This window comes from Lacerta agilis, chromosome 3 (assembly GCF_009819535.1).
Source record: "Lacerta agilis isolate rLacAgi1 chromosome 3, rLacAgi1.pri, whole genome shotgun sequence".
NCBI classification, from domain to species: domain Eukaryota; kingdom Metazoa; phylum Chordata; class Lepidosauria; order Squamata; family Lacertidae; genus Lacerta; species Lacerta agilis.
The window spans coordinates 35,013,309-35,027,092 of record NC_046314.1 but is presented as its reverse complement, the minus strand read 5'-3'; the positions used below and the strand labels follow the sequence as shown (position 1 = coordinate 35,027,092).

Genomic DNA, 13,784 nt, shown 5'->3' with positions numbered 1-13,784 from the left:
GAGAGTAAAGACGTACAAAAGTACAGTACAAGCGGAAGAGATAAGACTGGCTTCCGTTCTCACACTTTCCAAGCCTGGAAAGTAAACACAGACATGTGATATAGTAATCACACATCCAGCAATGGAGGAGTGAAATGCTGACATACAACTCACATCATTCCTAGCTAACAGGACCAGTGGTCAGGGATGATAGGAACTGTAGTCTCAAAACATCTGGAAGGCAAGTTTGCCTATGCCTGCCTCAGAGTAAGAAGATGCCACATCCTTGGGCTGACAGGCAGGGGCAGCAAGCACCCCTGGGACTTGGCCCTACATGCCCTTCCCCTTCAGGTTTGAGGTCCTCACCTTCACCACCTGATGAAGAGGCATCAGACTCCTGGTCCTTGACAATGATAAAGCAGCAGTGTGGGGAGAGGACACTGAAGTTGATGCAGGTAATGATATTGAGTCATATCATATGACCACACAAAGCTACGGGTCAGAAATGGGAAACCTGTGGCCCTCCTCTGCTGCTGAACTACAGCTTCCAAAACCCATGACCATTGTCCAGGCCAACTGGGAGTTGCAGTTCAATGACATCTGGAGGCCCACAGGTCTCCCCATCCCTGCTATAGGTAAATGACAAGGAAGGAGTACCTTAAACACAGCCATCACTATGAATATCAAAGTGAAATAAGCCAAGGACATATTGGGACTCAGGTTAACTGTTTATATTATACAGGATTCACTGTTATTATGCAACCAAGAATAAATTTAATTATTCTGATTTTAGACTTAACCCTGAATTAATTGAACCACCCATTTTTTGTTCAGAATGAAGACATGCTCAGCAAGTTCTATTCTTAAATACGTTATGTCCTCCTTAACACCTTCCCATGAGTATTTGCGTAGGAAAGCTTGTGAAGTTTCTCTTTGCTGAAGATTCCATAACTATGCAGTGCTTACCTTTACAAGAAGGCCTCTGATCCGTAAGTGTGAGGGGTACCATGATTCAAACAGCTCCACTTATAACAGTTCTAGGGAAATAAATGACTGAAACACTAAAAAATATTAAATGGAGTCAAAAGTTCATAATATTTGTACCTCAAATATTATGAACTTTGCCTCCATTTAATATATTTTAAAGAGAGAGGTGGATGAAGTGTGCACAAGTACGTGATTTACACCTTAAGATTTCACACACCATAAAATAATATTTTATTGTGGGTTACTTGAAGTCTCTGGGTATCTAATCAGAACCCTGACTACATAAATTCAAACCTATATCCTTGAAGTATCAATTTAAAGGGGGAAACCCAGCATAGCCTCACTTCCCCCAATGGTTTGGAGTAAGAAGGAAATCCAGATCGCTCAGATATGTTTAGGCAAGTGGGAATATATTTTCAAGATGAATAGCTCAAAAGGAGTTGGTATAAAGACCCTGTGGGAAAGATAATGTCAATAGCCTTCAACGTGATTTCTTTTTCTTAATTGAATTTTAAAAATGGATCAGGTGCTCTGAAAAATAATTACAAGGCTGCTGTGTAATAACACACACAGTTATGTTGCCCCCACTGATTATCGCAGTGCTAAACCTGATCACTGCTGAATTCCCGGATTATAAACTAACTTCCACTCCTAACTTTCAGCCCAGTGACCAAAAGGTGCTAATTACACATTCTTCTTATAGCAAGGCAAGTCTATCAGCAGCCTGTGAATCCCCCCAAACTTGCTGACTGAATATAGAATGGCCTGTCCCTAATGAATACAAGCTGAGTTTGCACTATTTTCGATGTCAAAATCAAGTTATTTCCAGGAAGAAACAAGGAGCTTAAACTGAATTAGAATATTGCAGCAGTATGAAATACAAAAGGGTGCTGTGCTATTATCAGGGGTGGCTGTCAATCTGATTTTTTTTTTTTTTGCCCTTCTCATAAACCAGAGACAGAAAATAGATAAGATCATTTATATTATAAAATGCTGAAGAGGTCAATGGAGTACTGTGCAAATCAAATTCTAACTCAAAAGACTATGTGGAGCAATGCAATTCTGATTTCTTATTCAATTTTGGGCACATATTGTAACAAGACAGTGGCAAGTCGCACAGCACCACACACAAAATCTTTAGCAGATTCTTCCCCTGAGCTCACAACACTGTGATCTATTTTTAATGGGTAAGAAAGTTACTCATTGTTAAAACAAGACTGATTTCATATTCCGTTAAAAAAACAGCCGCAGAGACCCTGTAGTCCACGCTTTCAAGCTTCACTGCGGTTGCTTTGTCCTGAGTACCATCATTTTTATTTTCAGGAACACAGAATGTTTTAGGGTTGTTGAGTGGGAGGGTTTGGGGGGGGGAATTGCTAATGAAAAAGCTCTTGGAAGTTAACAAAAACATTCCCCATAAATATGATTTCTATTGTACTCCATGACTAAAAAGACAAAAGTGACAAGAGATCTAAATTAGTGCAGTTTCTGTGGACACCAGCCAGGCCCAAAACATTTTGCTGCCTCGTGCAAAAAATAAAATAAAATAAAAATTGAATTTGACTTTAGCAATGGCATCGGGACACCAGAAGGCATCAGGCTTAAGTCCATCCACACCTCGCCACCATTCTTCACCCATCTTCTGCCTGAGGCAGTCATGTCATTCTGCCCTGTATAGTATACACCAGTGTTTGTTATATGGTATTCTACAGAAGCCCAAGGCCAAAGGGGTCCTGTAAAGAAAAAAGTTGCCATGGTGGGCAAGCATGCATAGTGTGTGATTTCCATTGAGCTACAGCCATGGGAGTTAAATGCACTATTCAAGCAATTGTCCTGGGAATCCTTCCCCTTCTTTCCTTCCCTCTCTGTGCTTTCCAAGGATTAAATTTCAGTAGGGGTTGGTGAGGCAGCAGAGTGTTGCTTACCTGGCTTCTCAACAACACTGCATGTTGCTGCTGGTTACTGAGAGGGAGAGGGGAGCAGCTGAACCAATCTGACACACTCCCTGCTGCCATGTCTCTGCCACACCCAACAATGTAGTTACGGGAAGGCAAACTAGGCAGTTGCCTGGGGTGGTAAATTTGAGGAGGAGACACCTCATCCAAAAGCTCAGCCCAGACTCTGGAACTGGCAGTTACCACAGTGGCCTCATGGGCCAGCAGTGGGGCAGACAGAGTGACCTCAATGTACCAACTAAGGACAGTGCCCCCCACTCTGAAATGGGAGGTATTGCAGCTCCGGAACAGCCTCTCCTAAAATACAGAGCGTTTCTGTCATCAGTATGACATTCCTCTTTGATATTATCCACCTTGGCAGTCACAGTTATTCCTCTGTGGTGACACTGGTGAAAATGGCTCATACCACATAGCATTTCCAGCTTCAAAACAAACAAATAAATAATAATAATAAATCCTTCCAGTAGCACTTTAGAGAGCAACTAAGTTTGTTCTTGGTATGAGCTTTCGTGTGCATGCACACTTCTTCAGATACACTGAAACAGAAGTCACCAGACCCTTATATATAGTGAGAGAGTGGGGAGGGGTATTACTCAGAAGGGTGGTGGGAATGGGTGATTGGCTGATAGGTGTAACTCTTGTTTAGTTCCGGGACACATGCATTGAGATGCGGGTAAATTAGGGTGGTTTTGCTGGATAGGCTTGCTTGCTGTTTGCTACTTTTGTTTAGGACCTAATTGGTGGAGTTTATACAAGAAGTAGGTTTCACTCACTAAATAGTTCATTAAAGACTGTATATATCTTATCTATCATTTTTAACTTTCTCAGTGGCAAATCATGTTTCTCAACAAATTGGCACATTTAAAAATACTATGGTACAGATGCCCAGCAAAGCTACATTTTTATTTCAAATAAGGGGGAAATTCTTACATCTAATCTAATAAAGCCGAGATTCTCTCTCGTGTTCTTTTACTTTTGTATCGTTGTCTACATTTCTAGGTCATTCTAAAATGATGACTTTGTTACCTTCCTGGAAAAGTTCTGTAATTCAGAGTTTCATTTTATTCTGAAAAAGGGTCATGTCATTCAGCCTGGATCTAACATGTCAGTGCCACTTAGTATTGTGTTTCTTCTGACCTTTTTTTCTTAAGGTCCACCAAGTAGTGGTGCATTTTGTGTAAGGAGAGTGGTGGGAATCTTCAGGACGCCTTCTTCAGTGTACTTTATTTTCCTGTTCCTTTTGTAAAATTTTGAGGGCAAGACATCTCTTTTTTTAGATTATATTCAACTTTGACAAAGTGTGACACTTCTGTCTATCCAGATAGCAAAGGACAGGCTTCCAAACTTTGCAACTGTGTCTGCACTTGCCGGATGGAAAAGACTTGGGCTTCCTATGGTTATAACTATCACTGGAGAGAAACAGTGATTCAACCGATAATAGAACAGACCCTGTAATTCAAGGAGATATGGTTTGTGAAATTGCCCCATTAAAACTTTATTTCTACAAATTCTCTGATTCTTTAGCATGTCTGCTTGGGAGAAAGTCCCATTGAATACATGGGGCTTACTTCTAATTAGACATGCATAGGACAGCACTATTAATCTCCAATTCCTTCTCCACCTCCCAAAAAGCATGATGTCAAGGACTGCCTTTTAAAGGAGTGGGAAACTTTTTCTCACTTCTCATGGGCCAACTTTGGCAGACAGGCAGGTCAACCCAACTTTCAATCACCTGGTTTCATTATGATGTCACATGATTGACAAATTGGTATCCCACTCACTTATTAAAATTCTTTCATGGGAATTGACACCTTGACACAGACGGAAGGAAGAAAGGATCCTTTTGTAAGCGAAGAGACTTCTCCTGAGCGGTGCACTTGCTTGCAAAACTCTCTTCCCCCCCTTCCTTCCCCACTGTGTGAGGGGGAGAAAACTGCATTTTACAACTAAGGTAGAGTGCAGGAGAAATCTCCTCCATTCCTTTATCCCCATGCAAATGCATCCTGAAGTTCCAAAACACACCTTTCTTCCTGTTTTCGGGGGGGGGGGGTGAGGAGCATTTTAAAAGCACTTAGCTGGCCAATGTGAGAACAGGGTGTGGATTACAAGGGCTATTGTTCTGATCCAACAGAATCTTCTTACGATCCAGTTTCCGCAGTGAGTGGAAAGACACTGCCTGGATACAGGTTTCATCCACAGATGTACAGTGGGGTAGATATGGAATACTCACTGTTTGTTCAGTTATTTGTAATATTTACTTCTTCCCCTCCCCACAGTGTTTGCTTAGATGTAAACCCTGAATAATTCAATGGGACTTAATGCCAAATAAGCAAGCATAGGACTGAAGGCTGATTCAATATGCCATTGGGATATGAAACCTCATAAAATAAAATGTTATCTTGTAAATTCATTGCATGCTAATCTCATGATTATATCTGGAATTTATTAATGCCCAGGTTTGCTCTGACAAAGAAACCCATGGCCGAATGCACAACTGTGTGGGGTAGGGCTGGGCTAGGCTGGTAATTTTTAGAATAGGCATTGTGCACCTCCTCATGGGTCAGTGACACACCTTAATTATTCCTTAGGCGTTCCAAGGCTAAATCTGGACAGTCAAACTGCTACTTCAAATTAAGGGTTGAAAATAGCCCTGAAACAATAGTATAACTACAGTAAAAGAAATAAAGTAACTAACAGTAAAGACACTTTAAAATACTGTAAATGATAGGGGCGGTGAATAGGGTAGAGAGGAGGAAAATCTCCAGAAATTGGTTATGTGAGCAAGTGCAGGCTGCCTGAATGTTAAAATCCTCTCTATGATCTGCGAATATTTTTGCTAGGATCTATTGGGTTTTCTTTCTTGCTGTCCTGGGCTGCCAAAATCCCGTTCAGTTAGATACAGTCAGCTTTGAACTAACCACCTCTGCCTCCTGCTGCTTCAGCATTCTCAGTTTGTGGAGAGGAGGAGGAGGAGGGAGAAACCAAAGTGCAAGATAAAAGCAAACACCTCCCTTCTGTGCAGAGAGAGAGAGAGAGAGAGAGAGATGCGCACCGGCCATCTTTACAGCTGGCGGTCGTTTTGCTTCAGTTACGTTGAAACGGATGGGATGCGTCGGCCATTTTCGCGAGGGGCGGAACTGAAGGCGGCAGCGGCCATTCCACTTGAGGGCAGTTTCACTTCAAACCCATTGAAACGGAGGCAAAACGAGGCGGCTCTCTTTTCTGAGGGCAAGGGTGCGAAAGGGGAGTTGTCCCCTCCATGTGATCACCCCTCCTTCCTTCCTACCTACCCACCCACCCTCCGTGGAGCTCTGGAAACACATTTCCCTGTAAGAGGAATATTATTTGCAGCCGCTCTTGGCTTCTTCCGTACTCTGCTTTTAACGATTTTAAATGCTAGGGTGATGGTTTTGAAGGGCAGTCGGGAAAAGCAACCACCCGTGAGTAAACCTCTGGGAGAGGACGGCTTGCAACAGGCCGGGACAATGGATGGGAATGAGTGGATGGGTGGGAGCTTTCCTCCCTTGCTGGCTTCCCTCCAACTTGCTAGCTACTCGGGGGAATCCACTCGTTCCCGAAATCAGACAGTACTGTAAGTGCGAATAAGGGAGACGTCACAGGTCGCCTAGCAAAAACCCTTCGCCAGTGGGAGGGCTTTGAAGGCTGGGCTAGAGTACTGTAATAGAATTGCAGAGTTGGAAGGGACCTCAAGAGTCATCCAGTCCAACCCCTTGCAATGCAGGAATTTCAACAAGATCGTCCATGACAGATCGTCTGACCTATGCTTTAAAATCCTCCACGGAAGGAGAGTGCACCACCTCCCAAAGGAGACCATTCCATTGTTGAACAGCTCTTAACTGTCAGAAAGTTCTTCCAGGTGTTTAGTCAGAATCTCCTTTCTTGTAACTTGAAGCCATTGGTTTGGGTCCTCGCCTCTGGAGCAGGAGAAAAGAAGCTTGCTCCATCTGCCACCAGACAGCCCTTCAGATACTTGAATGTGGCTGTCTTAGCTCCTCTTTGCCAAGCTAAATATACCCAGCTCCCTCAACTGTTCTTCATAAGGCTTGTTTTCCAGACCCCTGATCATCTTGGTCACCCTCCTCTGCACATGTTCCAGCTTGTCAACATCCTTCTTAAATTGTAGGGCGCACAGAATAGAGTGGGGTTATTACTTCCCTTGATCAGGGCAGCATACTTCAGTTGATGTAGCCTAGAATAGTATTAGCTTTTTTTTGTTTGCTTCTTTCCTAGCCCCAGCCTGACCTAAATTTCTCAGGTGTTCTGATTTCGGCATCATGCTGTGTTTGCAGCTTAAGGAGGAAATAATGCACATCTTGCAATATCCCCTTTCCTCTGTGCAATGACTCCACAGGGAATTACACCATTATTATGAGTGGTATTCCAATGCTCGCTCTACTCAGAGTAGCCCCATTGACGCTCATAGACATGACTAATTTAGGTTCATTAATTTCAGTGGGCAGGGCTGGCCTCTGTTGTTCCTTCCTCCTCTTCCTCCACTGCCTCCTCCGCTGATTCCATTGCTGATCTTCACTTCCCCCATAAAATCTTCACTTTTCCCTCTCACCCTAAAGTTGATTTATACTCTCCCGTCTCATTTCAACTGGTGTGTGGGTGTGGTGAAGGATTTTGTAGTTTGTCTCAGGTGCCAAAATGTCTTGAGCCAGCCCTGTCAGTGGGTCTGCTGTGAGCAGGACTTAGTTGAATACTACCCGGAAGCTGTACGTGGGCTCCCTCGGTCAGTAACGCGAGATGAGCGGCGCAACTCCAGAGTCGGACACGACTGGACCTAATGATCAGGGGTCCCTTAACCTTTTTACCCTTTGGTTGTAATCCCATTCTTACTAGGCAGTAAGACTCATTGGGCACTTTTAAACTGGCCTGTTTAGGTCTACATTGCCTATTGTTTAAAGGCTTTCAGCAAGGCTTGCTACACTGCCCATTTCCCTGATGAGTTAGTTCTGTGGCTGTGTAGGGTTCTTCCAGGCGACCTGTTTATTGAGCATCCACCCTGATTTGCTTGCAGAAAGCTTACACAGATGTCAAACTATGCCCAGTCTTTACTGTGTGCTTGTGGGGAGGCTATAGAGCTATGAGTATTCATCCTGATTTGCTTGTGCAGTGGTTTGATGTATTTGCATTAACCAGTTGTTTATCTAACAGCATTTAGTGCATTTCCCCATCTCTTTCCTAACAACAACAAAAATTGTTGCAGCAGCAGCAGCAGCAGCAGCAGCAGCAGCAATAGAGCACTTTGCTCCACTTTAATTGCACAAACTCAGCTTTCCAGTATCTGTTTGAATCCCTCACACAGAACACTGATAATCTGGAGGCAGCCCTGGTCATCCAGACCTGTCATATGCATTCCATGCCATTAAAAGCAAACAACTTTACATATTTTGTATGTGACAGCTTTTTTGACAAGTTCCCAAAGATTACAAATAAGCTGATGTTGGCTATAATTCTAAAATCCACTTGTATTGGCAGAGCTCCACTGGTGGCAGAGTCCCCTTCAAAGTCTAAATAAATAATATCTTTTCTGAGAAATAAGATCTGTTTCTCTTGGTATGGAATACACAGTAGCCAGCCATGCCAACAAAATACCCTGAAGGATCAAATATAACATTTAAATATAAATTGATGGGAAATATTTAATGGATGCAGATTTACTTATTTGCCTAAATAATTTTTCCTGGAAAACCTTTTTTTTAAAAAAAGTACACATACTGTCCCCAACTTCCAGAGCTTTTTCTGAGGTAGACAATGGTATACCAAAGCACTCCATCCCCTTTTGTGCCAACATTCAGTAGATGTTTTTGTAAAAATAGTTCCAGTTGCAGGTGGGTAGCCGTGTTGGTCTGCCATAGTCAAAACAAAATCGAAAATTCTTTCTAGTAGCACCTTAGAGACCAACTGAGTTTGTTCCTGGTATGAGCTTTCGTGTGCATGGTATCTGAAGAAGTGTGCATGCACACGAAAGCTCATACCAGGAACAAACTCAGTTGGTCTCTAAGGTGCTACTAGAAAGAATTTTCGATTTTGTTTTGTAAAAATATTCAGCTACAGTTTTCAGCACTAGAGTTACAGTATCAATTGCACTGATGAAAATCATACCGTTGAAAGTAGCCTTCTGATTTAGAATAATATGATGTGTGTCCTGGTTTACACCCTGGCCTCCATTCTTTTCACCAAGTATTGTAATTCTGCAAAGCTAAACTGGGATTGCTCATGCCATGCGAGTTTGATAGGCACAGACATTTGCAGAATGAAGACACTGGGTTATGAAAGCTTGCCCATTGATAGACAAGCTGCTCTGAGCTTCACACAGCAGTCTGCAGATATACTAATTCACCATGGGTCTTTGATATGATAAATTAGTGTGAAGGAGAGGTGCCAGTCACCAGTCATACTGCTGGCATTTGCAAAACAGCCATGGTAGAGCATCACTCCCCGTGATGTTCCCGAATGTTTTGGGAGCACACATATCTCCCTCATACTTTCCATGAGAATAATAATTAGGATGCTGATTAATTAATTAATCGGATTTATTTATTAAAGGCCTTTTTGATTGACTAAAATGTAGCCCACCTAATCAGGACACAGATGTTTCCTCCTCCCTAATGTTAATTATTAAATGTTCCTTTTTAATAACTGTACATAGCAGGCATCATTATAGATGGGACTGTTCCCTTCCTTTAAAAGATGTGTCTTACAAGATGGTGTCTGCTACAACAGATTTATGTGGCATCTGAAAACAAAGAGAGTGCTTTCTTATCACTGCAAAATAAATATTTTATGTACATGCAAATATATGCAGATGTAATTAGTTAAAATTCATACCACCAGGGCTTCTTTTCAGCCAAAACTCACCGGAACTCAGTTCCGGCACCTCTCAGGTAGGTGCCATTGCCATTCTAAGAGAACAAGGGAGGAATTCATGGTGAGTTCCAGCACCTCTTTTTCTAAAATAACAGCACTGCATAAAGCTAATATATTGAAGCTTCAATTTTGGATTTGATATCCTGCTTTATCACTACCCGAAGGAGTCTCAAAGCGGCTAACATTCTCCTTTCCCTTCCTCCCCCACAACAAACACTCTGTGAGGTGAGTGGGGCTGAGAGACTTCAGAGGAGTGTGACTAGCCCAAGGTCACCCAGCAGCTGCATGTGGAGGAGCGGAGACGCGAACCCGGTTCCCCAGATTACCATTACTCTTAACCACTACACCACACTGGCTCTCTTTTTGTATTCACTTACCTGAGAGTAAACCCTTTTGCCCTCAGTAGGACTTAGCTCTGAGCAGACTTGGTTAGGCTTGCACTGTAAGATTTCTCTAATCAGGTGACAACCTTTTAAAGAAAACAATGTGCGAAGAATTATTGAGGCAGCATATGAAGTGCTTTGATTACTTGGAAAACATGCTGTGTTGGCTAAGCCTGTGTAATACTCTCTCCTCATGAAATATTGTGTGTTTTTATTTCCTCTTTTAATCAGTAATAAAAGTCCATTTAAACTTAACAGGAGTAAGACTGCACTTTGAACCCTCAGCTGGTAGGAAGATTCCAGATAAAGAATTCCTCACATGCTGAAAATGTCAGCATTGTACAACTCTGACAGGATTTTCAGGGTCAGGAGATGTCCTGTGAGCTATGTGGTCGCTTCATGAATGAGACCTAGGCAAGAGCTAATCCCATTTCCATGGCTGAGATGTGGAATTAAAGGAAGTTTGCAGGCAGTATGCTTTGACTTCGTCTGTTTTGTAAGGGATGTTAGTTCTTCTGACCAAGTAACAATTCTGTATTTCTATCCAGGAAACAACATGAAGCCAGTAATCGTGGTTCATGGTGGAGCTGGTCGCATCTTTAAAGATAGAGAAGACGGATGTCGTTCTGGTGTCACCAGAGCAGCGCTGAAAGGTTACGGTATCCTTAAAAATGGAGGGAGTGCATTAGATGCAGTGGAAGAAGCTGTGGTAGTAATGGAAGAGGATCCACATTTTAATGCAGGTAATTTTTGAGAACTTTCTGTGGCCCCCACGGCCTTCGTCCTTGTTCCCATGTCCCAATGGAACTCAGCTTCTAGCTAAGCCAGTAGCACAGATAACTGAAACAACCATGTATTGCTTCTCTTTTCACCACTGCCTTCCCTTTCTCTGCTGTTTACCTGTTTCATATTTTACACTTCAAGCACCTCAGGGCAGCAAACTGTTGTCTTAAATATAAATTAACAGAAGTTGTGCCTGTGCATGATGGAGTGGGGCTTTATAATCAGTTATGGAATTCCCTCTCCTGGGAATTGTTGCCTTTTAGGTGCCAGTTCCAGACATTTTTATTCTCTCTGGCTTTTTAAATAAAATGACATTTTTAGATCTGATGAAAGAGGGAGTTATATTTTAAACACTGGAAGTGAGTCACCCATTTGACTGGTTTTGAAGAGAATTTGGAAAGTGCTTTATTTTAATTGTGAGGGTATGCTTGGGGATTAATTATGAAATTGTATTATATTGTAATTTCTCAGTGTGAACCATTTGGGGGTATATTTGCATGAAGGGCAGTATCACTGTGGAGATGCAGCAGGTTGCCCACTGTGTGTACAGTCATACCTCGTGTTGCATACGCTCCGTGTTGCATACGTTCAAGTTACGGACCTCCGCAACCCGGAAGTCCTCCACAGAGGGTGTGCGTGGGTGCACAGAAGTGTTCTGCGCACTTCGCACATGCACAGAAGTGCAAAAACCCGCGAACTTACAGGTTTTTTCTCCTTTTTTTTCTTTGTTTGCGTTACGTACGCCCAGGTTACGTAGCGCGACACGGAACAGATCGCGTACGTAACACGGGGTACCACTGTACTTCCTGCAAACAAGACGTTTTGTTTCCACAATCTTTTTCATCTGGATGAAAGGTCCCTGCCGTAGGTGTTCATTTTGTATTCTTACTTAAACCCATCTTCAATTTTTGGTACTGTTTTAAAACTATCTTTATCTGTTTTCATGGTATGATTGCAAATCACCTTGAGACACATGTAAAAGCAGATTAATAAATTAAACAATAACAATAAAACACAATAGCTATAGGAAATGAATAAATTAATAAGTATCAGGTCTAAAAGGAAATGTATTGTATTTGTTCCACGTTTCCAGTTGAGAATACCCTTTCTTACTTTCTGCCTGAATGAAGTTTGGTAAACAGCAGGAAAAAAATTTAAATCAATGTCTCCATCATGATAAAACAGATACGATTTTGGCAGGATAACTCCTCTTTATGGATTCTTTTCATGTTTACATTGACAGTTCCACTGGCTTGATTTGGTAAACTGAAATGAATCCAATTAAGAACTCTGGCCAGAAGTTTTAACGAAAAAAACATACGTTTACTCATAAGTAAATACAAATGTAATATCAATCCTGTTAAGGATTACAGTCTTAAATGAAAAAATAGTTTCACATTGGAAATTTTTCTTGAAAGTCTTTTAGAAATTGATGTCAGGGCTTCCACGATGCGTGTCAGATGTAAACCAGGGAGACCAGGACAGGGCCCCGTTTCGGCATATATGCCTTCCTCAGCTTGTTTTTTATGATAGAAGTGTATGAAATATATATGGTTTCTATTTCTTTGATTCCTAAGAAGATATAGCGTCTTAGAAGAAGTTTTCCTGTGTTTTCTGGCGTTTCCTTTCCGTTTTTTGGTTAAAACTTCTGGCCAGAGTTCTTAATTGGATTCATTTCAGTGTATTTGGCAATAAGAACTCCAACTTCTTTTACGATTGATTTGGTAAACTGGCAGCATGGTATTAAACAGCCTAACGGGAATTTTTGAATTTTCCTTATGGACCAGTGTGGCTCCCTTTGTTTTTTATGTGCCAGTGATTCTCAAAACATGTCTGAGAGAGCCTCATTCATTGTGGGGAAGGGGTTTTTGTTGTCGGTATCCCTTTCCACTCTCTGCTGCCTATTAACCAAAGTTACAGATGAGAGATCAGTGCCAGGCCACAGTACAAGTGCCACAGAGCTGGAGGTATGGAAGAGCTGAGTGACACCACAATTGACCACTCAACTGTCTGCACAGCCTCCAGCTCTGTGGCACTTGTACTGTGGCCTGTTTCCCAGAGCAATTCAGTTACTTAAGATGGAAGTAAAAAAATGAAGGTTGGGAGAGTCCAGATCAATGTATTCAACTTTGTCAACAAATTGTGCCATTTTTGAAGTGAGACTGCTTTATTCTTTGAGAACCAGAACTAGATGAATTACTTATGTGGTTTAGGATTGCAGTCATTATTGCACATACCGGTAAGTCAAAAGCAACCCCTCTCCCCAATTTTTGTAGCAGAGGGGGATGGATGATGTTGACTATGAAGAGCTGCTATTAAGCCATCACAAATCCCTGATAACCTTTCTGAGATAATCTGAGTTATCATCAGTCGATGACAACTTTGACATTTAGCAAGCTTATAAAAATGTAGCGTTTGTGTAAGACTCTCTCTCTCTCTCTTGCAAGATCCTTCCATTCTAAAATTAGCAAAGCTTTTGTTTGAGAATACTTCCTCTTTATTCAGAAAAATTCAGTATTTTGGTACCTTGTTAGTAAAAGTACTTCATATTTCCGCTGGTGCTTTCGTGGGGGAAATGGCTAGTATGTGGGCCTGTATTTGTGATAGCCAAGCAACCAGCTCGTTAAATTTTGGCTATCCCCTGATGTACAAGGTATCTAGTTCTGTAGCCACTCATATCTACATAAAATATATGGAGAAAATGAGCTGTGCAAAAAATGGGAGTTGAAACATACCGTGCAGCTGTTATCTTCATAAAGGACAAAGCAGTCCTACTGTCATGTTGGGTGAATGTGATGCT

At 41.9% G+C, this 13,784-nt stretch overlaps 1 protein-coding gene across 6 annotated transcripts in view; it reads left to right on the top strand.

The window, feature by feature from the left end:
• Positions 1 to 376: 376 nt before the first annotated feature.
• The window catches only part of ASRGL1 (asparaginase and isoaspartyl peptidase 1), a 30,123-nt gene continuing 16,715 nt past the window's right edge, over positions 377 to 13,784 (top strand). For 3 of the 6 annotated variants that reach the window (XM_033143238.1, XM_033143234.1, XM_033143239.1), the window contains exons 1-2: positions 6,257 to 6,361; positions 10,750 to 10,944. In XM_033143238.1, the coding sequence (XP_032999129.1) occupies positions 10,758 to 10,944 (187 nt within the window). In that variant the 5' untranslated portion in view covers positions 6,257 to 6,361; positions 10,750 to 10,757. The other 3 variants (XM_033143237.1, XM_033143235.1, XM_033143236.1) reach the window with 3 other exon arrangements.